We start from the raw sequence: 27,505 nt of genomic DNA, 5'->3' as shown, positions 1-27,505 counted from the left end.
AAAAGTAAAGGTTACTTCATAGCAAAAGAAAAAAAAAGACAGGCATGACTGATGATTCAATTTATTTGGCCTGAAATAAAGTATATTGAATACACTGTTAGCTTTTATTTTTCACATCTACTAGTTTTACATTCAAAGATCTTTTATTTCCAGTGACCTCCAAGGTCAGCTTGTAATTCAAAGAGGCGTCTGCTTCTGGGGCTGATCACAAAGATCGGGGGAATGTGTTAAGTTACTAGGAGAGTGACCTCCTTAGTTTATGGACAACTGTCACTGCAGTCTGGGGATATGGTGATATATTAGTTATTTGGTTTTTTATTTCCTTACAAGTGTTTTTGCACTCAAAAGGTTTTCAAAACAAAAATGTTTAGGTTAATCTCATTTTATTTTTGCACGCTCTGACACACTCTGTTGCTTATTTAAATGCTTTTAACATGCTTTTATCATGTCTGACTCAGGTATTCCTGAGACAAAACGTAATGTTTATGCTGAATTCCTTTTTAGATTAAAATCTGCATATCGTTCATATATAAGTCTACATCCCAAAGTGCATTGTGCCTTTTGTTTGTTTTTTTGTGCAAAGATATTTTCCCCATTAGAGATTTATTTTGTTTTTGCCTTTACCTGAATAAGTTATTTTAATAGAACATTTCTGACAACATAAAGTAGGCTAAAAGATGTTAAAAGCAGCACATCATGGGATGGTCCAAATACATTTGAGAATAAATGTAAAACAAATTCATCAATCTGGAAAAGGTTACAAACTCCTTTCTTGAAGGTTTCAGAAAACCACACTGACAACTTTTATTTAACAAGCCGCCAAAAAACTGCAAGGTAAACACTTTTCACTGCACTGTAGAACAAACTTTTTAAAATAAGACCTCTATCTGAGTCCTGTATCTCATTTACTCATTTGCTACAACTTCACTCCAATTATTTAGCTTCTTCTCTTTGATATGATAATGCTTAGTCCTCTGGCACCAATTTAGAGTCAACTTTCAATAAAACTGAAGAAACTGCGCTCTCAGTACCAAGAAAGGTTCTTAATTGTTGGGCCTTTAAGGTAAAATTCATGAGCATGTTGTTAAATTTCATCTGCTGTAGTTTGCGAGTGACAAGCAAGAGCCTGCGGATAGCAATGTGATATGACAAGTCTGAACACACAGTGGGTTTTTGCCACTTGAATGACAGAGAAGTAAAATACTCTGCAGTTGTATAAATAAGAGTTTCATTGTCATAATAGCAAAAAAGGGTAACTTTAATAAACTGTACAGGCTTCATATAAAAACTGTCCAAAAACCTTGAACATGTGACTCATCATCATGTCTTTTCTTAAAGTTTGAGTTCCCTCAGAGGGATGAAATATGACAAGTAACTTAATCATATAAACCCCACATCTTCCGCAACAATATTTTCAATTAACAAACATCTAACTGTTTTAATTTACAGTTGTACACCGTCTCACATTTCCCTTAGAGCCAACTGAAAAAGTGAACATTTTTTTCTCACGTCATTGTAGTGTCGGTGAGTAACCCCTGAGCTCTTTGTAGACGAGTCAACATGTATTCTTTGGCTTCCGTCAACAGTCCAAAAATATAGTTGTTAGAAAAAAAAAAGGATGGACGGACAGATGGAAGGGAAGCATTTCTTCATGCTCTCTATAACTTCCCTCTTGTTCACAAGTCCTTTATGATTCTTAATCTAAAAGCTCCAGAACAATAAAGGTAAAGTAGTCTCTTAAGAGACAAAGATGACATGGCAGGGGGACAAAGGGTTGCTTTGTCCAAAACAGATAAAATAATGGGAGCTGATGATGTGGAAAGCCAATTACATCTGTTTCAGAGGGGAAGTGGTGTATGCTCCCTTCACCCTGCACTCTACTTCACCTTTGATGATGCAAACCTCTGCAACTAAAGAGTCACAGTGGACATAAAATAACTTGGAGCATGAGCAGCTATTGTTTCTTCTGTATGTGCTGTAACTACACTTAAGTCAAGCCTTTTCCTGCTTCACCAAACCTTATGTTTTCAGCTTTTATTCAAAATACAAATGGTATTCTATCTGTTAACAAATGGCCCGTACTGGCCAGATGTGATGAAATCGAACCCCAAATATGCAGCTCTGTTCAAAGGCAAAGCATTGTAAGCAAAGGCAGATTTATAGGCTATTAGTACAAACAGACCAAGGAAAACGCAAAACAAAAGCCACAGTTTATATGGTCTGTGCATACAGCCTAGAGACATTCCTTGTAAGGTCTTGCTTCTCTTGTCTCACACTTGACAGGTACCTTTACTTGTGCCGCATCTCTTGGTGGTTATGCCTTCATGACATAAGACTGTAACCATACACATGCCCCGGGCAAAGATGGGTGAAGACTGAGATGGATAAACAACAGTTTTATGGAGCACAGCAGAGGGAGTTCACTGTTTGGGGCTAAAAACAAAACACTTTCACTGACTGTAATGGATCATTTTACAGCTACAACCTACATCCTTCCCATCTGTTCAGTTAACTAGAAAACAAGAGTTTAAGAACAGTTAAACGCTGCTCTGCTTTTAACAATTTAAAACTTTAGTAATGGTGCTTGAAAAAGGAGGTTGTAAAATTCAGGGATTTAGCAGGATAAAAAAACCAAGAGCTTATTGGGAAGATGCGGTCTTCCAACGAAAGCAAGACAAATCAGAGACTGATTTTAACTGTCATATGATTTTGTGTGAAAGTGTTTATGCTCCTTGATGATTTCCAAATATTGTAATGGTGCAGCTACACACTTCAATGTATTTTGGGGGATTTAATATGATGAGATAAAACAAAGCAGTCAAGATTTCCAGCTATGTTTCAAGCTGCTCCTCTGCTCTGCCCTTCCAGCTCCTACTGGTTGCTGATCGCTGATTTCTCCCACCTGTGCTGCCTTTCTGAGACTCGCTTGAACCGAGTCTACACTGACTTGTGTACTTGGAGTTAAACATTTTCCCCAGTCTCAAGTCAAATATTTTCTGTCTTTATTCACATCCACTCATCAATGACTGACTATTGGCTCTCTGCTGAGGAAGATAATGACCTCAACAGATGTTCAAAGATGATGCTGCCATGATCATATGTCATCGTGGGGACGATGGTGTAGTTAGTCTTTCACCACACATAGCAACTTAGATGTAGGTAAAAAACTTCAATTTTGGTCTCACCTGAGCCAGTGGGTCTTCATTAATTTGTTGATCCATTCATACAAATGCTGACATTAAATTGCACATAGGCTAACTCTAATTACTATTTGATTTCTGATGGTAAAAACTTGCACTGAATTTATTAAGTGTCATAAGACTAAAGGAAGCAGAAGGGGGAAAAAAACATGCGTTGTTTTCCTATGTGGTTGTGACATGACAAAATACGGAAAGGTTTAAGGAGTATTAAACATTTTTGCAACACACCGTTTAGAAAAAGAGACTGTTTTCTGTTTCTATTGTTTACAAGTGCAGATCACCACAGCCTCCTCTTGAGTTGCACCTCTATTTTATGCTCCAGCAGATGACAATAATTTAAGCCTCTCGATATGCAAATGTATTTAATTGGACTGTCACAAGCAGCCTGGCATCGTCAACCTCATGGAACGACTAGAGCTACGAAGCAGATTAAATTTTGGTGACCAATTTTGTACTTATAATTTTCAGCGATCTTGCAAACACTTCACTTCATGTTCCACCTATAGCAGCATCTATATGTACTGCCACCGAGGACCACCCTAATTTTCAGATCAACACTTAAGTTATTTTTTTCTTTGCATACCCAATAACTTCCTTTTCTCATCGACTCAGCGACTCATCTTGTTTGTACCTTCTTAAAGTCTGTATGATCATAAGGGTGGAGCTGGCATTGTCTGTCCCTCAAGGGCTTCTATGTCCTCATTCTGTCAGATAGGTATATTTTGTCATGGTTTATCATGTTACAAGAATATATCTTTTTCATCCTGGAAGAGAGTTTTGTTTATCCATGCTGTGTGTCCAAATGCAAGCCTATGTTTGAGACTCTGCACAGATAAATTGTAATTCATGATCATTACATTAGTCCTAATACATCAATATTCCATGAATCTGTGTGAATGTGTTTTCTGAAAGAGCAGAGCCTTGTTGAACTATGAAGGTCCATATTTTAGTGAGAGTGCTTTATCGAGGAATGGAAAATGAAACCTGCTCATGTAATATGAACCAGGCATATTTAATGTATTCTCCTTTCAGCTAAAAAACCTTGATATGAAGCCTCCTGGATATTGTTGGTCATCCCAATTGAGTTAATTACACCTGATGCTTCCTTGTCATGTCTTTGCATAATATTAACTTATTTAAAAACATCAGATCATTTCAATTAATTATACGACCTCGATCAATTTTTACAATCTAACTTTTACGTTCAATAAAAGTAATATCAGCACACAGAGAAATGTTCCTGTTTGGAAAGTTGGTAGGTGAAATTATTTGATTTGAATGATGCAGGTGTGTGCAGTGCAGGAGTCGTTAACCTGCAGTGGCATGTTTGCTTTAGTCCCTTTGCACTTAACTACAGTACATCTAAACTTTAAAATGTAAATGCATCTAAAGAATTTTTAGCTTTTTGCCATTTTTCTTAGGCATTTTCATCCAGGCATTTTCTTCCCTCGGATCTGTAGGTTTTCTCTGGGTACTCCAGTTTGCCCCCACAGTCCAAAAAAAAAAAAAAAAGAGTGTCAGGTTAACTGGTCTCTATAAATTCTTCTTAGGTGGGATTATGTGTGAGTGGAATAGGATGTGGGCTAATATGAGGGGCCGTTTAGGACAAAATTTACGTTTTGTCTCTCACACACTACCAAAAACTCTCGCATACTCCAAAAAAGTAGCCACGCACACTCCAAAAAATTACGTTTTGTCTCTCACACACTACCAAAAACTCTCGCATACTCAAAAAAATTACATTTTGTCTCTCACACACTACCAAAAACTCACGCATACTCAAAAAAATAGCCACGCACACTCAAAAATTACTCACGCACATTCAAAAAATACTCAAATTGCGTATACACACACTACTAAAATGTCACACACACACACACAAACGTTAACTTTCTCGCTCACATACACTACTATCAGCTCGCTCACATACACTGTACTAACAGCTCGCACATTCACAAACGTTAACTTTCTCGCTCACATACACTACTACCAGCTCGCGCACATACACACAAACGTTAACTTTCTCGCTCACATACACTGCTAACAGCTCGCGCACATACACCCAAACGTTAACTTTCTCGCTCACATACACTGCTAACAGCTCGCGCACATACACACAAACGTTAACTTTCTCGCTCACATACACTGCTAACAGCTCGCACATTCACAAACGTTAACTTTCTCGCACACATACACTGCTAACAGCTCGCACACACACAGACGTTTATCTCTCACATACACAAGACTAAAGTTGAACACACACACAGTACTAAGACTCGTTTTATGTATGTGTGAGAGCGACACTCTTTATGAATGTGTGAGAGCGACACTCTTTTTGAATGTGTGAGAGCCAGACTCTTTTTGAATGTGTGAGAGTTGTCACGGAAGAGGCGGGGCATAATTTTTGGATCAAACTGCGCATGCGTAGATCCTAAACTATAAGTTTCGATTGTTGACTCACTGTATGTTCTATTACTTAGTATATTTGTGCTTTTAAATATATATAGAACGTTTAACTTTCTTGTAGATTAATTGTGCTATAGAAATAAATGAATCTGATTGATTGATTAAAAATAGCAAAATTGCTGTAGTACAATCTGTCCACTGGGTGCCAGTATTACAGGAATTATTAACCGGCGCCAACTAGTGCCGAAGAAGAAAGAGTTTGCTATACCGAACATGGCTAACTCTAATTCGAAACGAGAGAGAATTGGTCAGGCAGCTGCCATTTTAAACACCATTCTATCTTCTCCGGAGGCAACCAGCACTTTGACAGGCGCATTAAACGATTCAACGACTGCCCGCAGTGCTACAATCTGGCACCCAGTGGACAGATTGTACTACAGCAATTTTGCTATTTTTAATCAATCAATCAGATTCATTTATTTCTATAGCACAATTAATCTACAAGAAAGTTAAACGTTCTATATATATTTAAAAGCACAAATATACTAAGTAATAGAACATACAGTGAGTCAACAATCGAAACTTATAGTTTAGGATCTACGCATGCGCAGTTTGATCCAAAAATTATGCCCCGCCTCTTCCGTGACAACTCTCACACATTCAAAAAGAGTGTCGCTCTCACACATTCAAAAAGAGTCTCGCTCTCACACATACATAAAACGAGTCTTAGTACTGTGTGTGTGTTCAACTTTAGTCTTGTGTATGTGAGAGATAAACGTCTGTGTGTGTGCGAGCTGTTAGCAGTGTATGTGTGCGAGAAAGTTAACGTTTGTGAATGTGCGAGCTGTTAGCAGTGTATGTGAGCGTGTATGTGCGCGAGCTGTTAGCAGTGTATGTGAGCGAGAAAGTTAACGTTTGGGTGTATGTGCGCGAGCTGTTAGCAGTGTATGTGAGCGAGAAAGTTAACGTTTGTGTGTATGTGCGCGAGCTGTTAGCAGTGTATGTGAGCGAGAAAGTTAACGTTTGCGTGTATGTGCGCGAGCTGTTAGCAGTGTATGTGAGCGAGAAAGTTAACGTTTGGGTGTATGTGCGCGAGCTGGTAGTAGTGTATGTGAGCGAGAAAGTTAACGTTTGTGAATGTGCGAGCTGTTAGTACAGTGTATGTGAGCGAGCTGATAGTAGTGTATGTGAGCGAGAAAGTTAACGTTTGTGTGTGTGTGTGTGACATTTTAGTAGTGTGTGTATACGCAATTTGAGTATTTTTTGAATGTGCGTGAGTAATTTTTGAGTGTGCGTGGCTATTTTTTTGAGTATGCGTGAGTTTTTGGTAGTGTGTGAGAGACAAAACGTAATTTTTTGGAGTGTGCGTGGCTACTTTTTTGGAGTATGCGAGAGTTTTTGGTAGTGTGTGAGAGACAAAACGTAAATTTTGTCCTAAACGGCCCCTCATAGGCTAAGGGTGTTTTGGCAACACAATTAGGAATAAGTCATAATGTTATGTCTGATCAATGTGTATGTTATGCATACATTGATTTAAAAGCTAATTTTAAAATAAATCCACATCTGTTCCAATGAATATCCCTTCCATGCCTTCCTGACATAAGTGTCTGTAAGCTTTTCTATTCATCGTCATCTCTTTCATATTTTCTTAAGCAATCATTTTTTGTACCCCACAGCCTCCCACCCTACTCACTTAATGGAGTCTTTGATTCGCATGCGTGTGAACATGCTGAGATGATATTAGAGAAGATGGCACGTAGGAGAAAGAAGATAAAACGCGGATACAGAGATGAAACCTTGAGCCGCAACAGGATAATGTTGGCCTCAAAGTTTGTGCTGCTGCTCCCTCACATGTCAAGGGTGCATAAATTCTCAATTCTTCATCTTGACTTTAAAAATTCATGTCGTTCATTTAGTTTGAAAGAATGGTGTACAAGGGAGTAATTGATTTCTGGGCTGATCATGCTACCTCGTGATTAATGGTACACAACATTTTGTGAAATGACAATCTGCCAAACTTTGTTCACTGAAACAGAATGCTCCAGGACCAAGAACATAAAGAATTAAAGCTGCAAGCAGCCTCGGGCGGCCCTCGCAGCAAGCGCCGCTCCGGCCTATTGGCCACCGCGGGGGTTCCGGCCACCGCAGAAGCTCTCGCGCGTTTTCCAGAGCCGCAGCCCGCTCCCCACCGCGGAAGCTCTGCCGCAGTTTCCAGCACCGCCGCCCGCCAGCCGCCGCGGAAGCTGTCGCGCATTTTCCCCGCCCGTCCACCGGGCGACACGCGTGAATGCGTTCGGCGGCGCTCCCCGACGACTGTCAAAAAATCTGGTGCAGATCGGTCGATGCGTCGAGGAGATACGGCCGATGTATCAACTTAGGGGGCGCAGTGGAGTCAAATTACATCTCAAACCCGTCGGGCTCTTTAGAGGTGAACAAAGGTCATACATATCCAGTTTGGCGCCAATCGGATGATCCATGTGTGAATTAGAGCCAAACGTATGTATATGGCGAGGGACTGATATTCGCCATTTGGCCACGCCCACACGGTTCAGCCAGAAGCGAGCATTGACAGAGTTTATCATCCGAATTACCTTGATTAGGTCAAGAGAGCCATAAACGGAGCTTTCCAAGGAAAAAAACGGCACTTCCTGTTCCGAGGGGGCGGGGCTTAGATGACGTCATAATATGATGACATAGGGTCGTCAGGGATCCCACCAGGGTCACTCGTGCAAAGTTTGGTGCAGAAGCTATCGACCGTTCACAGCAAAATATGAGACTTCCTGTTGTCAGGGGGCGTGGCCTAAGTGATGTCATCATTTGACCATTGGATATTATTGGACACAAGATGATAATCCATAACTGAACGTTTGGTGTCTGTCATTCCGTAGGGCAATGCTGCCCTCTGGTGTCGAATTACTGAAATAATGAAACTATTTCAGTAATTTCAGTAATTCGACACCAGAGGGCAGCATTGCCCTACGGAATGACAAAGGATCCCCTTTGTAATTACATATTACACAGTCGATCACAGGGGAACTTTGAGCCCTGCTAACCCCCCTTCAACATGCTCCAAAACTCACCAATTTGATAACTTTAAATCAGACATGCCTTATGATCAGACTGACCGAGTTTGAAGCCGATCAATCGAAATCCCTAGGAGGAGTTCGATCAAATACGAAGGCTGTAAAAGTCAAAATCGAGGTCAAATGAAATTCAATCTAAAATGGCCGACTTCCTGTTGGGTTTAGAGCATGGCTCTAAGAGACTTTTTTGTACGTCCCGACAAGATACACATGTGTACCAAGTTTCGTAATTCTAGGTTTAAACATGGCTTGGGGCTGTTCATTTAAAATACTCTAGGGGTCACTATAGAGAAATTAGGCCACGCCCACCAAATTTTGTTATGAATTCCTGTCGGGGGCTGGATAAGGATCCATCCTAGTGAGTTTGGAGCAGCTCACCCCGAAACTGTGGAATTCAGAGCCAAACGAAATTCGACGGCGTTCGCAACGCCGCCACGCCCACCTGCTACATCGAAGCCAGTCGGGGTTGGAATCCACAACACACCAATATGTTTTCTGTCTCTGGACACTGTTTCATGTTGATTAGATCAAAGGGCTAAGATAGCGACCGTTCACAGTAAAACATGACACTTCCTGTTCTCAGGGGGCGTGGCCTACTTAAAAAAATAATTTCACCACAGGGTATTTTAGGACACCCGATGACGATCAATCAATGAAAGTTTGGTCCCTCTCTGTGTTTTTGTATAGGAAATATAAGAGTTTCGTGTTTCATGGCGAGTAGGTGAACTTTGACCCCTGCTAACCCCCCTTCAGCAAGCTCATACAGTCACCAATTTGATAACTTTAAATCAGACATGCCTTATGATCAGACTGACCGAGTTTGAAGCCGATCAATCGAAATCCCTAGGAGGAGTTCGATCAAATGCAAAGGCTGTAAACGTCAAACTCGAGGTCCAAAATGGACCTTCAATACAAAATGGCCGACTTCCTGTTGGGTTTCGACCATGGCTCTAATAGACTTTTTTGTACGTCCTGACAAGATACACATATGTACCAAGTTTCGTAATTCTAGGATAAAGCATGGCCTGGGGCTGTTCATTTAAAATACTCTAGGGGTCGCTATAGAGAAATTAGGCCACGCCCACCAAATTTTGTTATGAATTCCTGTCGGTGGGTGGATAAGGATCCATCCTAGTGAGTTTGGAGCAGCTGGGCCCGAAATTGTGGAATTCAGAGCCAAACGAAATTCGACGGCGTTCGCAACGCCGCCACGCCCACCTGCTTCATCGCAGCCGGTCGGGGTTGGATTACTCAACACACCAACATGTCTTCTGTCTCTGGACACAGTTTCATGTTGATTAGGTCAAAGGGCTAAGATAGCGACCGTTCACAGTAAAACATGACACTTCCTGTTCTCAGGGGGCGTGGCCTAAGTGATGTCATCATTTGACCATAGGTTATTGTAGGGCACCCGATGACGATCAATCAATGAAAGTTTGATCCCTCTATGTGTTTTTATATAGGAAATATAAGAGTTTCGTGTTTCATGGCGAGTAGGTGAACTTTGACCCCTGCTAACCCCCCTTCAACATGCTCCAAAACTCACCAATTTGATAACTTTAAATCAAACATGCCTTATGATCAGACTGACCAAGTTTGAAGCCGATCAATCAAAATCCCTAGGAGGAGTTCGATCAAATACGAAGGCAGTAAACGTCAAAATCGAGGTAAAAAATGGACTTTCAATACAAAATGGCCGACTTCCTGTGATAGTTGGCTTATAACATTAAATGTAAGTTCTGAGTCTTTTGGTGAGCTCTACAAGTGTGCCAAATTTCATGTCTCTACGATGAAGTACGTTCATACCATTGTGTCAACAGAAAATTGCTAGTTGCCGCCGTTGAGCAATTTTTTATGCGATTTTTGCGACAACCTTAAAATTCAAAATTTTTAATTTTTCTAGTCGCGACCGCCAAGTTTGGTGAGTTTTTGAATATGATAAAGCCCCCAAAAAGGCACACGAAGAGGGGGGCAGAATAATAATAAAACAGTACAGATACAATAGGCCTTCGCAGCGCTTTGCTGCTCGGGCCTAATTATTACAAATATGTGGAAAGGGATTTATTATTGCACTCATAGCACCGACTTTCTGTTATATTTCCATCACCAGCACATTTTCCATTTGGTTCTGAAGTTTATTTTTCTGTGATCTCTTAGGTAATGTTTAATAGTGACATTTCGCTGCTTTTTTATTCAGTGTGACTCACAATATCTTGCTCTTGTGTGTAAACAATGTAATAAATCTCTGAAGGCAATGAAAGTGTTTGGAAAAATAAATTAGGAGAAAGGTAAATCAACTGATTGTAAAAAAAAAACAAAAAAAACTGTGCCCTGATGATGATTGCCTCAAATTTTCCACATTCCTCCACAAAAATCTAAAGCCGGACTATGTGGCTGAGTGCAAGTAAATCTGACTAAAATTTCTCATAGAGCTTCGTAAGGAACAATGCATTTATCTTTAATTGTCACTGCTGAATGATAAAATTAAACTTGATATGAAAAAAAATCACACACTGACATACAAAGATGTGTCAACTGACTGAAAACTAGATTAATGAATGATGAGATGAGAAAAATCTGAATAAATGTATAAATATGTAGACCGTATGCATAACATTTCCTTTGTATAACTTATTTTTTGCTTATATTTGATTTCACACTTCAGCAAGAAATGGCACATCTTATAATTTCAGCTGATGAGCAAGACTTTAACATTTCTGATAGATGAAGGATAAAAAACCCTCTCACAATTAAGTTTTATCCACATGAATATAATGACATATGTATTTTTGCTATTTTACTGTGTTTTGTTGTCCACATTTCTTCATTAGACATTACGTACTTTTGTTTACTCCGAAAAACGTTGCAACAGATGTACAAAGATGTAATACATACTTCATGTGGGACACACGTACAACCCCTACATGAGTGTTCATAAAGCTATTCAGAGATAATTAGTTGTCTTTTGATTTGATTTAAATCTTTGAAAATTTTCTCGTGTACATAGAGATTGTACATTTTCAGTTAAAACTTTAATGTAATATTGTTATTGAGTGTCCCGTAAATGAACCGTATGAGATGAAAAACTGAAACTATTTTTTCAGTCTGTGTACCCATCAACAGATGGTTTGTTAAAGATAGAAACAGCTCTCTATTAGTTTTGATATTTTAAACATTTGTAGCTATGGTTATACCCTATTGAAATGCCAACCCTGCGTGCTACATTATTTAGGTCATACAAGCTGCAGTATGACCACATATCTTCAGTGTGATAGGAATCACCCAGTAAAACTAAAGCAATCACACATTTAACCAAATGTGGAAGTTATTTGTCAGTTTCTATGAAACTACAGCGTGGGTGTATGAAACATTTTCTAGTCTTGAACACGAGGCTAAATTGCTATATTTATTCCTTACTAGACGTAGTTTTAGGAGAGTAGACTGTTTACAAAATTCACACCAAATGTTCATGTGTTCTTTTTCTCCTTGAAGTGTTGATCATTAGAATCCCACTTAATTTCACAGTTTCCATTAGAGTCTCATAAAGCTATTTAGTCTAGACAGTTTCTTTTAGCTCTTCTTCAAAATGAGCAGTATATCAACTAATACAGCTCACTAACAGAGGAACAATTTTATGAATATTTTTGGAGTAAAACTAAGAAGCCCTTATGTTGTTTTCACAAAGGTGTTAGTTCATAAAAACAGTATTTGGAAGATTAATTAAGTTCAGACTTGAGTGTGCCATTTGTATGGAAGAAAATCACGGCCACTGGGGGGAAAAAAATTATTCTGATTATTTGAAAATATATATATATAAAAATCTGAAAAATAAGACAAAAAAAACTAAAATTAATTAGAAATTTTCAAAATTTGGAATATTTTTCTCAGAATTCTGACTTTAATGGGCACCAGGCAGCAACCAGCAGAACTAAAAGATTTTTTTGTGGTTATGATTATTTCATACAAGCTGTCAAAAACAATATACAATTGACTGTGTAAAAATAAAGGGTCTGCAATAAAAATTTATTTAGATTAGTTACTAAGTAACACTTTACTGACATCACTGCACATAACTGATGAAAACATGTTCAGTTATTACAAGAGCTTGTTCATGACATACACTTCTACATTCTATAAAAGTAAATCAGGATCCATATTTGACGTTTTAGAGCAGTTCTCATCAGCACGGCACCTCAATAGAGCCAATATCCTGCTCCAGAAACAAGGGCGGATCAGAGCAAAGTTTCAATATAATCATGTGAAGACAACAATGCTACTGTTTTGAAAAGCCAGCCTATCGCGTAACAACTTTGGATGAGGAGAATGTGAGCTGGAAACTAAAATTGGTATTCAAGAAAACTGAAAGCAAGCTTTTTTTTTTCCATCTTTTGAAGGAACAAAGAATTTGCTGCGAGTCAGCATGACCACTGTGAAACTCATCAAAAGACAAAAAAAGTAAAAAGCATGAAAAAAGCCTAACTCATTACAAAGACTATTTCCCTCATCTGCGTGGTTCACTGAAGGAGCAGATTGCAATTCAGTACTTCATTAATAATTGAGCATGTGAACAATGGCAGAGTGATAGTTCCATTGTGTTCAAGTCAAAGAATAAGGCACTCTGAATGCCAGAAGGAAGATAGTCATTATGCTGTCTGCGCTTATCAGTTCAAAAGTCTGCTGAAAACAAATTTGCATGAATAGCAGCGTCACTGAATAATACTGTGCTTGAGTCTGACTAAACAGGGATGCCGTGTTTGCAGTTACTACCCCCTTGTTGTCAGTCATCGGTTTGCTCCTGATTTCTCACAAAAAAAAAATTCAAAAATAGATCTAATAAGATTTTATTCTGTGAATAAAAATATCAGCCTTTTGCAGAAACACGATGCAACACCTCGAACAGTGTGCAGTGTTATGAAAGGTGAAGAATGTCACTCGTGTCTCTGAACTCAAACGATCTGGATAAAATCCGACAGGCGGAAATTATCTGAGAGAGATAGGAGAGGAGTGTGAGCATACAGGAAGGATGGTGGAAAAAAAAAGAAGTGAGGGCTTGTTCCAGGTCAAACCGAAAGCAAAACAGCTGAAACAGGAGAAGGGAGCGGTGCTGAGGTTGACTTGGGCAAATCAAGGAACACATGGATTAAGGGCATTTGCCTGACTTGTGGTTAAACCAACTTATATACGGAATATCGCTTTGCAAACACACCGCAGCCTGCTCAGTTTTAGTCACAATATCTGCAGCTTTCAACTGGGAGAATATTTTTTTAAGAAACTGAGAGAGAAAGGGCAAAAATATTGCCCTTTTAAAATCAACTGCTTGTTCTAATAACTTTTTTAAAAATAATGTTCTGAAGCCCAAAGCAAAAGGCTTTATTTTGGCTTCATATATACCCAATGCAGAAATAGGTTTGAATAAAAAGTCAACTAAATAGCTTAGTTATTACAGAACTAAGCTGTTCTATAGAACATGATTAAAGAATCTTCAGATTTTACATGATTAAATTGAAACATGATTTTCACCTATTGTTTTACAAAAAAAAAATGAAAAAGAGAGTGGAATGCATTTATGTCTACCCATATAGTCTTAAACGGTAACCCTATGTCAGCTAATTGCCTTCAGTATTCCTCTTATGATGAAGTCATTGACCTGGGGCCAGCTGACCCTTCCAACCCAACTATGAACACTCGCTACACTGCTGCACTTCGGCTACAATTTACTTCTCACAGTATACAATCAAAAAAAACCCACTGCACTTTTTACTACCTATGTATATATGTGTTTATTATGTGTGAATTTTATTAATTTTATTTTATGAGCTTTCACTTCTGAGTCCATTTGTACTACTCAGGTGCCTTGAAATTGCCCCTCAGGGACAAATTATTTGAATTCAATTGAGTCTACACATATTCTCTGTGTAAATAAAGCTGTTCTGTTAAAGCAAGTAGGTTTTTTTAGGGAACAAACAAGATCACCAAATACAAGGAACATAGAAGACAGGTCAGGAAGAAAGATGTTGGGGAACTTTAAAGAAGGGATTATATTTTCTGAGAAAACCTAAGTTTTGAACATCTCATTGAGCAATGTCTAATCCATCTTTTGAAAACGGAAAGAGTATGACACAACTGCAAGCCAACAAATACACAGCTGTCCACCTAAACTGACAGGTCAGGCAAAGAGCATTAACCAGAAAGGGAGTTAAATGGTCCATAATAGCCCAAATATTCAATTCAAAAATACTTCATTTATCCCAAAGGGGAATTAACTGTTGTCATAGCTAGAATTATCAAAGTATCTTCAAAGACTTGTTGTGGATAGTGATGCTGTGGGCAGGAAGGATCTCCAGTAGTAGTCAGTCTTTCATCGAATCCGAAGAGGCCCCTGACTGTATAACAACCTCATGAGTGTCATGACAATCCTGACAGCTGATATTTCACAGTAGCATATCCTAGATGGAACAATCACCTTCACAGGGTGTACCCCGCCTATCACCCATTGACAACTGGGAAGAGACACCAGCACCCCTTGCAACCTCATTATGGATAAGCGTGTAAGATAATGGATGGATGGATGGATGGATGGATGGATGGATGTCCTATTTGACAGCTTCAGTTATTGGCAAGCATTGCTGATCCATCTCAATTTCTTTTGTTGCTCCTTTTTAAATCTGTCTGGCTATTTCATGAGAAAGCCAGGCAGACGGATGATCCATGCCCATCAGTACTAATTGAAGATATGGTTTGGACTTCCTTCTTTTCTCTGCTCTTTAGTCCTACGCTTTAGCCATGGAGATTAGGGGTTGTAGTTAAGGCATTAATTGGGCTTTTCAGAAGATCATCAGCTACTCCCACTTGTAAAAGCAACTCATTGTTGTCACAGTTACACATAATAACAATTGTCCAAAAGTAAAAAAATTAGCAAGATCAAAAATCCAGAGGGATTAATTGTCCAAACATGCAGTGCCTCAACCCAAAAAATAATGACTAAAAGTCTACAAAAACAACAAATCAGAACTAACAGAGCTACTCCAACATGCTGCCACCATCAGCAGCGCAACTCTAGAAACATAGGAAGCTTGAGAAAGAAACTTAACAAATAGATTTTAAAGGCGATTTTGAGTACTGTTGCACTAAACCATATTTTAATTTTAGGAAATACAGCTCTAGATTGTGACTAACAGCATTTCTAATTGTAGATGTATTGCCCCCGAATATATAATCAAGATTTAACCTTTAGAACCTCTTTTTTCTTTTCTGAATAATCTTTATTTTGTGCTTTTGTATTTTGTGAGACACAACATGTCACAACTCCCAGACAGGCCTATTTCACTCTCCTTTTGTCATTAATCCCACTTTAGTTCTCCATCAACATATTGTGTGGAGCTCATTGACATTGTGTGAATGATGCAGCATACTTTTTATAATTACCTTGACATGTCTCTCCCAATTACACAGTAACATTTATTTAATCACAGCAATATTATGATGCCCTGTGCTTACCTGTACTGAATATTTATATATATAGTTAGAGACAGGAGATCATGACCAACAGCTTGCTGGATTCTCCAAAGACAGGAGATAATTGATTTCTTTGTCTTAAGAGGCGCATTTTAGTAAAGCAGATAAGACTGAAATTAGATCTTGTTTTTTGTTTTCATATGCAATCTCACAAGAACAGCTCTGATTATTAAAAAAAGCAAGGGACAGAATGCATCTCAGTATCCTATTTAGGATCATTTCTGGCATATTTACTAACATTGTGCCTTATACTGACCAAAGCCCAGTCCTAAAACTGTTGACCCCCTTGCTTAGAGTTCAGGGTTAGGTTTAGAGATAAAACTGTCTGGGTTAGGCATAAATTTAGTTACTGAAATGAATTTAAACTTTAAAACGGGTCAATTTGACCCGGAACATAACAGGAGGGTTTAGTCAATACAAAGTCTTAATATGGGTAGAAATACAAACTTGTGTGTGTGTGTGTGTGTGGGTGATTTGGGGACTTTGAATCTTTCCAAGCATTGCTGATAGAGCATAGAGTATGCAGTTTGTGGGTCAGTGGTGAGACATTTGCTTGCTTGTCCAAGCAAAAACCACAGGGCTCTGGGGACCAGTGAAACTGAGGGATTGACACATTAACAATAAGTTTCCCTGCAAGAAAATGAAAAGCTGTCAGTGTCAATAGGCATGTTGGCAATAGAATATTAGAAGTGACTGACAATCATTTGACCTGTGCCAAATACCAGCACTTAGCAAAACTCTTGCCGATTAACCTGGCAAACCCAGCACTTTTCAAGCTTTTTCTGAACAGTGGCACTCCACAAATCATCTAAGCAAAACCAGTTCAAATCAATCAACTGCATGGTCGGTCTTGCATATTATCAAACTAAATAATTCAGAATATTTATATTTATAGATTTAAATGTACTTACAGCCAGAACGTACTGTACAGTAAAAATGCAGATCAAAACACCAAACGCATTATTAATCTTTCTAGAACATTGGATATTCAGCACTTCGACTACTAGCGTTTTTGTCCCTTGTACAAAACGTCTCATTACCTCGTTCTCCCTAACGCAAATGTTTTGTAATCAAGATTTTTTCCTATGTTTGCATATATTATTCAAATGAAAGCTATGTCTTTGGTAGATATGTCAGGGATATGAATAATTTGGTGCTGAACTTTTCTTTAGAATCATCTTTCTTTGTATTTTTATGTGTAATAACATGGATTCATTACCATCTACTGGCTCATGTTCCATTTAAAATTTTGTGAATTTATCTATTCTATTCTAAATTTAGATTTTTAGGAAAAATGTAAACTTAAAAGTATCAAAATGAGTCTGAACGAGTCCTGCACTGACATGAGCTAATAGGCCACTCAGAGAAGAGACACAAAGAAATAAAGATTTCAATTTAGAAATGCGCTCAGAGACAAAGAAAATAATTTTGGAGACATGTCCTGTGGTGTTGTAAAGTTACAACTGAAGGGTTCAAACACAATATCTTGTTATATTTGGAGGAAAAGCTTGCAAGCCTGAGACAACCATCCCAAATGTAAAGGGGTGTAGATGCAAATAAGAATAATATTAATAATATTAATGGAAAGTCTTCTATTGCAAAAAAAACCCCAAAACAAAACAACAACAAAAAAACAATGTTGTAAAAATGATTTAAAACAATATTTCTGATGAAGAATGATCAGTAATAAAGCTTTGGGTCTGTTTAAAAAATGTCCAAATAACTGACATTTATGGCATGGGAATTTGAAGATATATAAATACTCAGAATCATCCAGACAAACAGGTTTTATCTTATCTGCTGTTTACCAATAATAAAAATGTTGCTGTCAACCAAAGGTAATATCTTCTAGTAAATGGCAGTAACTCTTTCTGCCTACACGTAAGGCAGAAAGAGTTGGGCATGCACCACTGACAACCGGCATGACATTTATTTAAGTCAGATCGAGCATGAAAACGAGAAGCTAAGACTGAATCACAGCATGAAGAGGGGGCCGAGGTACTGAGATAATTGGTTGAGCTGAACTGATTCAGAGCCCATATTTTTGTTCAGTGCAGCCTTCCCTGACTTGTTTCTGCACATTATTACAGAGAGTGTTTGCCCGGTTCTTTTCACCTTTCAGAGACTTCAGCATCACCCTCATGTACACTTGTCACTGAGGTGGAAAAAAGGTGCTTGTCAACTAATAAAATTATGGAGATCTTTAGTCTAGACAGAAGCTGTGAAGGGTTTCTGTTGCTTGTGAAAACCACAACCTAACTGAAAACAAGCTACTCTTTCAGTTTAACATAAAGAATACATATCCAATCTTTAAACTCTTGTTTTTTTAAGCTATTTACTTTCGTTTGTTAGTGCGAACTGACAGCACATTGTCAGACACAGACATGCATAAAAGAAGTCTTTAGAGCAGACAGGTGCCCTTCACTCTTCCTGAAGTCCTGAGGAGGTAATTCTGAAGGTGGAGAGTTGATTTGAGGCCACAGTCAAGGTGGGTGTCAGGTTTTGTCAAGTTTCAGACACAACTCTGCCACAATTTCTGTTGTTCCAGATCAGTGACTTCCCAGCAGCCCCAGAGGAATGTTGGACAGTTTCAGAGTGATGTAAAAGAAGAACAGGGAAACTCCGACTTAGTGGGATTTTCTCTCTGAATTAATCTGAACTGCCTGTTGATCTTACAGTCAATGTGTCTAAAGTTACAGGATTTTTTTAAAGAATAAATGCAGTGTCTCCCAAAAGCATTCATACATTTTTTTGATATGGCACATAATTACACACACCAGTGCATTTGATAAAGTCGTGACAGACCAAAAAAATAAAGTACCACAAGCAGTCATTGTGAGGTGAAATGAAAGTAATGCATAGTATGTAATATTTTTTTACAAAGAAAACCCCCTTTATTTGGATACCTCTAAAAAGATGAGAGTGCAACCAACTGTCTTAAAGCTTGTAAATACAGTATGCCTGTGTATGTTATTACTATTAATACACCTTCATGAGATTTGCCTGGAGCTCCTTAAAGCTCCAGATGTTGTTGGGTCATGTCGGTTGACCCGCCTCTGCAGCATCACATTGACATTGGGGTAGTCCCCCAAGAAAGGAAGCTGTAACTGCAATGAGAGTTTATTGGGTGGTTGGGAGGAATGGTTTATTTTGAAAAAATAATTTTAAAAAAGCAAATATATTTGTAAAACATAAAACAAAACAAAAAAACCATGGAGAATAATTTTTCAGCTTTAAAATGTTTTGTAGTGGTCTATCACATAAAATTCCCCCAAAATCTCTGGGATTTGTGATTGTAAAGTCACAAAATTTGAGAGGTTGGAAGCAGTGTGAATACTTTTGTAAGACACAGATCAGCATAAAACAGAGAAATGTGATTGACACACTATCTGGAATATTATACATTTTAATAGCTTACGCAGGGGTCTCAAACTCCAGTCCTCGAGGGCCGCAGTCCTGCAACTTTTAGATGTGCCTCAGCTGCAGCACACCTGAACACAATAATTAGGTCATTAAGGCTCTGGAAAACTGATCTACACAAGGAGGAGGTAATTAACCCATTTCATTCCAGTGTTTTGTATCTGTAGCAGATCTAAAAACTCCAGGACTGAGTTTGAGACCCCTGGCTTACAGCATTAGGGAGAGCTTGAAGGCTTTTTTTGTCCACCAATGATACACGGCCCAGTGCTTCATACAAATTGTTACCAGTCCGGCTTTATATCTCCATGTTGGAGCATTACCCTAATAAAAATCTGTCTGACCTAATTAAAAAGGCTTAAATACTACCTGTACACAAAAACAGATGGACTTTATCCAGCTAATTACTGGGTAACTCTGTCCATCCAATTCAGAACTGTATTAGCTCAAAAAAAAGCTGCAAAAGCAATATTGTTTGGGTTTCTTGGGGTTGCTGGGAAATATACAAAGAGGTAGGTGAAACATTTGGGAAGTTATTATGCGATGAAACCAAGAGAGTGGAAAGAGATATACCTAATTACCATAGCAAGAAAGAAAGAAGAGAGACTCAGTGCTAAGCAACAGGTAACCCTGGTCTGTGCCTATTAATATTTCAGTGATGTATCTCTCCCGGTGCTTTCACTTTGGAATTCCAGGAATGTCTATATGCAAAGCATGATCTGAGTGTGTTGTGTAGGAAAATGCTTGTGTGAAGCCATGCATGCAGGTGCACGTACCATCTCCATGTGTAGCCATCAGTCTATTGAGAGCTAGAGGGCATGTACTGGTCAGCCAGCTACTCCCACCGACCTCATCATTCTCTCTCTTTCTCCCTGTGGGGTGGCTATGCCAGCAAGCCCCTCCGGCAACAATGCACACACAATCACACTCACATACATATATATATGCATGTGCACATTTGTAACCAATGCTAAACATGTTCTCACAAGCATGCACACATTCACATTTGCGTGCGCAGTGCACACTCTCCTCCACTTCAACCATTAATCCGTCCTTCCAGCCAGCTAAGCTTGAGGGTCTCTGTGAGTGGGCAGCAGCCCCCTGCCGTGGCCCTGGCCACATTAGCGGCTTGGCGGGAGAAGGGAACGACTGGGCAAGCCAGTAGCCTCCAGCAGGCGTCCCCCCGCAAAAGTTGGCACCCTTTAGATGAGCTGGAATGGCCACAAAGTGAGAAGAATCTAATCCGGTTATACAAGGGTTTTTTTTCCCTCACAGCTTCCTCAGTCACCAGAGGGGCTTATATGGGCAACATTACATAGGAAAAAAAAAAAAGAGTCCTGCACGTGGTGTTTACTCAGAACTATCGGATTAAAATTAAATCAGTACAGTCCAGTGTAAAACAAACAAAAAGTATATGAGGATGCAACGTATCTATTCAGGCTGATTCAGGGATATCACAAGACAGCTTCATGTGGCTTTTATCTCTGGTGTAAATAAATCCTGCAGCGATGCTTTGGTGTGAGGATTAACTTTTCAGTCGTTGTTGACTGGCCTCTAGTGGAGACCAGTTAGTCCATGTTACCGAGTGGATGGTGAAATGTAGCCTACCTGCATAAGGGATGGGGGCGTCTTTATCCAGGGCAACCAGTGGAGGGTCCAACAGAACAACATCAGTGTTTTCAGTTATCACTCCATGGTATGATGTCTCTATCCAGGGCTTGTGTTTGTTCACTGTGGACACAGAAAGCAACAAATGAGCCTTAAGAAAACACACCTTAACACAGATCAATAGTTTCATTGCACTCAACTTAGCTCAGCTTCTTTGATCTTAGAAGGACATAATTTTTGTCTCTCTTTAGTGCTCCTTAGCTGTTTTAAATGAAAATTTTGTAATATTTCGTAGTAATTAATTCCAGAGTTTAAGGACATAAAGTAGTATAAATACTAAAAGGCTTAGGGCACTTTATCCGTCTTTGGAGTGTGTGGTGTTGTACAAACAGTAGTCACTGCTCCACCATCTTTCATTCAATGCAGAAAGAAACGTAAAGAGAACAAACAGGGAATATTTTCACTTCTATGATGTTATACTTGACCAGGAAAGAAGAAAGAGAAAAAACAAATTGCAGCAAATTGTTTGACTCTGTAAATGTCAGGTGAGTTGAAGGATCAGAAATGACAAGGCAAAGCTGTAATTTTGGTTCCCCTGAGATTCAGGACTAAAGCACAAAAACAATAATTACTCCCCATTCAACAACAGGAAAAAATAAGAAGTGGACTCTCTCTAGGTTTAAATCAAGCAGCAATTGTTACAGACCACTTCAGCTATGCCCTGGATGTCAGTAAAATCAACGGAAGTGCTAAAATGTGCAGTTTCGAATAATTTAGAAGAACAAAAGTCACAAAATATCCTTCACTTGCAATGTGACAATGAAAGTATCAAAATACCAACTTGCTGCTGCACAATACCTGCTACTGCATGTTATCCCTGAATTATGTTACTTTAGTTTAGCTTAAATATCTTCACCAAGTCACTGCCCAGATACCAGTCGGATCACAAAACCTATTCATAATTATATGGTTAAAGTCTTATTTGTATTTAACTAAGAACACTTCCTTCTGTGATTTAGTTCTGTGAAGACAAATATAAAAGAAAGCAAATAAATTTTATTCAACTTAACAGATTTCAGTTTCTATAATTATTGTGATCAGTTCAAATGGAAATAAGTGTGATTTTTCTTTGTTTTGCTGTGGGCGAGTAGCTTTATAGAATTGAGAATTGACTCAGGTAACTGCAGCTGTCAAATGAGGAAATATACTGTATATAATCAAATTGGTAAAAATCATGACTACTCAAAGCTCAGAAGTACTATTTAATGGAATGAAGCCTGTTGAACTTTCTACTGGGGGAAAAAAGATGGGCCAATTGTCAGAAACCAAGTACTGTCTTGAGGCAGTCTAGCAAATTCAACCTAATATTTATCCCTAAGCAATTGTATAAAACCTATCTTAGATTTAATAGACATTAGTTAGTAAGTCAGATCCTTGTACAAATAGGAAAATATTAGGTAAGGGGTTAACAAAAAAATATGACGGTAGTATAACTGGTTTCCAAAAATCTAAATTGGTCACAAGATTATTTTCAATGAACCCAAAGCAGAGCTGTTTGACAATAATGCATTGTACCATAAGTGTAAACCAAACACATAATATTATTACACACAAGTCAAGCATGGTAGTGGATGGTTCATGATTTGGACTTTGCTTAAGCTGGTTTTACCATCCGAAGATGGTAAATTCAAGCTATCCATAAAATCAACAATTCTAGATGCACATTTCCCAACAGCAAAGGCTTAGCTGAAACTGGTTCATGAAAAATAAAATGATCCCAAGCACAGAAGCAAAACTACAACAAAATGGCTGCAAAAGAACCAAGGTGCTGCAATGGAATAGTTAAAGTCCAGACCTCAGTCAAATTAAAATGCTACAGTAAAAACTCAGGAGAACTGTGTAAAAACATACTGTATATCAGCAACTCTCAATGAGTTAAGGCAATATTGATTATATTATAATATTGATACCATGATTGATTAAGATTTCCTCCACAGTTATGTGAGAGGCTGTGGAAGTCAGAAAGTAAAAGAAAAACCTACTTTTAAGGGTTAGATTATTAATTTTAGTTTTTCCAAAGATTGCATTGACAATAAATGAAACTTTTGCCAATGACAATAGTAATCACAAAAAGCTGATAAGCCTGAGAGTTACTGATGTCAACTGAATGTTTTCTGTGTAACCCAGTAACTGATAGCTCTGATCTGATCAATAGATAGATCTATTGTGCTCCATTGTAAGCACAATAGATCACCACTCTGTAGACTTTAGAAAGATGTTTTATGACAGTGATTTCATGACATTTCATGACATTTATTTGGACTCTACATTCCAGGCTGAAATGAACTGTTTCTCAGGGAAACCTGAGAAACACATTTTCTCACATGAACACCGGAAGACTCCATATTCATGAGGGACAGCCAAGAAAGCGTGACTAACAGCACAGATACAGTCAGAGGAGATCATTCACTAGAATATTAGGAAGTGATTAATATTCATTAGTTTGATAAAACAGTGAGGATAATCATGAGTTTTGAGTGTGTAATGATGGGAAATATCTTGGTGATAAAGTTACGGTGCAAAAGACAGCATGTTCTGTTTGATACTAAACAGGATGGATGTTTTTATGTTTACACAACAAACCTTATCGTCTGAATGCTTTAGCTGAAATTAAGGCTGTATTTTCACAGCAGATCTTAATGCTCAAATCTGACTTCTAGTTAAATCCGACTTTTGTTGCATGATTGTTATTACCACCAGTTAAATATGACCAAAGACTTCTGTGTGAGTGGTTAACAATCCTAAAGAAAATTGCATGCATTGAAGAGCACTGTTGATATTACACAGCATCGCACTGTTTATTGACATTGTTTATTGATTGTTTATTGACATTAGAATGGGTGCCAACATCTATGGATCAAGTTAAAGTTTTTCAGTATTGTCACAAGATCATAACAACCCAAAGAAGCTAATTAAAAGAAAGTACAAATTAAAATAATGCCCTTTAGTGGAGAATTGACTTTTCATTATAAAAGTCTGTTTTGATGTGTAGTCAGAGCCAGGATGGTTGGGATTGTGATGTGTCGCACTGTAAGTTAATAATTTTCATATCACTGTTTAAGTCAGGATTTACAGTGTCTGCCTCCTGCTACCATATACATACCACATATGTATCCGAATCACTACCACATTTGAAGGTGGCACAAATGAGAATTTTTATGGAGGTGAAAAGATTGGGATTAAGATCAAAATCGGGAAATTCAGACTGTCGTGAAAAAGTCGGATATAGGTCACATATGGGCAAAAACGACGCTTTGGGTTACATTCACCTGCTGTGTGAACATAGCCTGGTGAACCTGTGTACACTGTAGCCCCAGTTTTTACAATATTCTGTGGCTGTCGCTCACCTTCTTCAGAAATCAAAATGTAGTCTATTCAGAGTTTTCTGTAGCTGTAACAACTACTTATTTGGCATTTATTTAATCTCAAGCCTGGACAGCATGGTTACAATTATAGTGTTTCCATCCACACAAGTGCTCCTCACCGGCTATTTTCTCTTTTCAGGATTGTTCCTGACATAAAATAAGGATAAGATTAAGTTAAGGCGAGGAATGTAAATACCACACCAGTCTGTCTAACAAACAACATGCCACATTCAAAATTCTTGAATCTGAATTTCAGCAAGTTGGCTTTATTATGAATAATGCATTTGTTCTGATGTGATTGGCAACAACCTAAGAAAGTGGCCATTGAGTGTTGATCAAAATACAAAAAAAATTGAAAAAGCCCATTGTGAACTGAAATTCTCATTTGTGACAATAGCAAAGTTCCACTAAATTTGAAAAACACACCATGAGACTGAGCACTATTAGTAATTTGGAGTCATGAGGACTGAAGAGCCTTTTCAGCATAGTCAGCCAAGGATTCCTGCTGACCTTGTAATCTGTGATGCTTAATGTGCCTCTCATTTTCTCTACTTAGCCGTGTCAGACGGACCTGAAGGTTGTGTTCTGAATTATGAAATAAATTCTGAAAGCAATTCCACCTTCAATACAACAAAGAATATCTGAAGACCTGCTTTCTTAGATGTCATAAGAGAAAGATCACCAACAGAAAACTCAACATCACTAATTAGCACCCCCTTTTGCAGGGCCATCAGTCAGCATGACCAAGCTGCTTTCAACTGCAAGCTAATCACAACTTAAAGCCTTGCTGCTCTCTATGTGTGTGGGATAAAATGGTTTTTCGTCAGGAGTGATGAGAGCAATAAAGCAGTCTGCCTTCGGTAATCGCCACTGCATCAAGATGAGGTCCCACCCACATGTGAACCCTACCCCCACACCCACAGCTCAACCAGTCACCGGGAAGACATACGTAGTGGAACCTCGAGAACAGAATTGGGTTCATGCACTGACAGCCGGAGACCTGGCCCTGAGTCATTACGGAAAAATGGATGATCTGTTCTTTCGTCTTAGAATAATGTCTGGCCGTTGGAGGTCGAGGAGGCAAGAATGAGAGGGTGGGATGATGGGTGGAGACCATCAGTTGCTGAGATTCCCAGTGGAAGCGTCGCTGCAGCTTATCACGTTTGAACCCGAAGCTAATGCCCTGACATTAAGTGATTAGCTACATGGAAAACTATGGCAACTTGAATCAAAACTGAACTTGATAAATCCTCTAATCAATACCAAAGTAACATCACTCTCTGCTGTTAAATTCAAAGGAACTCCACTTCTCAGCTTTGCTTTCTTTGCTAAATGTCTTTAGCACACTAAATGTAAAGTAAACATTTACAATGTAGTAAATATTTGGACTCTACATTCCAGGCTGAAATGAACTGATAAAAAAATTTTCATTTTCTTATCTGTTTTTTATTTTTCTCTTCTGACAATTGTTTCTCACATGATTAAAATAAAGATTTTATCATTTTATAGTTGCCCTTTACATGTTTTGATTTATACCTGTGATGCTCATCTATTGTTTTACCTTCAAGAAAGACTCTAATGGAATGAATGCTTAAAAGAAAAACTCAGTCCAAGACAAGTGACCCCAATTTCAAAAAGTACACAACCTGTACAGCTGCTAAAAGCAGTCAGTAAATGGCATGCGATAACCTGCGAATGGAGGGAGGTCAATTCGCTGCCGTCTTGAGAAACCTCACATCTGTCTGGGTGAATGTGGCCTGCTAAGGTGTTAAACGATTTTTGCATGTTCATGCCAGAACTTGAATTAAACATAAAATTGTGTGCAACAAGTTGGGGGGATGGGAGCATGGGGTTAAATATACTGAACTAAGTTGCTGTGTTTGCTTATTGACTGCGCATAGTTGACTGCGTCCATGCCAACATTTTCTAGTTTTTTTCACATTACAACCATAAATGTCAACGTGTTTTACTAGACTATTATGTGCCAGGCTACCAAAAGTAATGCATGTTTTTAAAATCAAAGTAATAATTAAAAAAAAAAAAAAAAGACGTATAAATCTGACCCTGAGTAAATACTAAAAACTTCTTTTCACTATTACAGTTAGAAGTTGCACTAGATTTTATTTGTGGGTGTAGGAGCAAAAAATGGGAATAGAAATGTACACCACAATTTCTTCATATTTTAATTTGAAAGTGTTTTAGAACCACATATAATTTCATTCCACTTCACAGTTATACACTACTTCATGTTGGTCTTTTATATAATAATCCAAATAAAATGAATTAAATTTTGGGATTGTAACTTCATAATCTATTCATATATTCAGAGGGTATGAATTATTTTACAAGGCACTGTTGAGCTGAGCCAGAACTAAAATACCAAAACTTTCATATTTAAAGAATTCCTGGATATTCCTAGGTAATTGTCTTAATTTTCGGAATAAAGATGCTGCGTTTCCAACTCTAACCCCTTCAACTGTTCCATATTATCCAACATGTGGCTGCCAAATTAATAAATTGCATCATTCATGCATTTTAGTATCTGCCTATTTTTGCATTTTCACAAACGAGCAGAGTCACAAGCCAGAGAATAATTTCTGTGCCTCAAATCACATTAATCACAGGAATATAGTTATTACCCCCTGTCCAGGCTAATATAATCAGTTTGTGTGACAGCTGAAAAGAGAATTCTGGAGCTGCGATGCCCTTTACAGCAAGCTGCAGGTCAGTGGGCCTATCCCCCGCCATTTCATTGCCAATTAAGCTGAGAGGCGTGGATTTGACTTGAGGTTCTGAGCATGGCAGAGGCGCTATAACGGTGGATTAATCTCTGACCAGGCGACAATGTGCC

General features: G+C 38.4%; 1 protein-coding gene across 2 annotated transcripts in view; it reads right to left on the bottom strand.

Moving 5' to 3' along the window:
• LOC116707741 (calsyntenin-2) overlaps positions 1-27,505 on the bottom strand; it is a 301,858-nt gene that overhangs the window by 162,886 nt on the left and 111,467 nt on the right. The window contains exon 2 of one of the 2 annotated variants that reach the window (XM_032545253.1): positions 21,230-21,352. In XM_032545253.1, the coding sequence (XP_032401144.1) occupies positions 21,230-21,352 (123 nt within the window). Of the gene's footprint in view, positions 1-21,229; positions 21,420-27,505 lie in introns of those variants that run through there. The other variant, XM_032545252.1, reaches the window with a different exon arrangement.

Source organism: Xiphophorus hellerii, chromosome 18, assembly GCF_003331165.1.
Source record: "Xiphophorus hellerii strain 12219 chromosome 18, Xiphophorus_hellerii-4.1, whole genome shotgun sequence".
Classification (NCBI taxonomy): Eukaryota; Metazoa; Chordata; class Actinopteri; order Cyprinodontiformes; family Poeciliidae; genus Xiphophorus; species Xiphophorus hellerii.
This window is presented reverse-complemented; position numbering and strand designations above follow the sequence as displayed.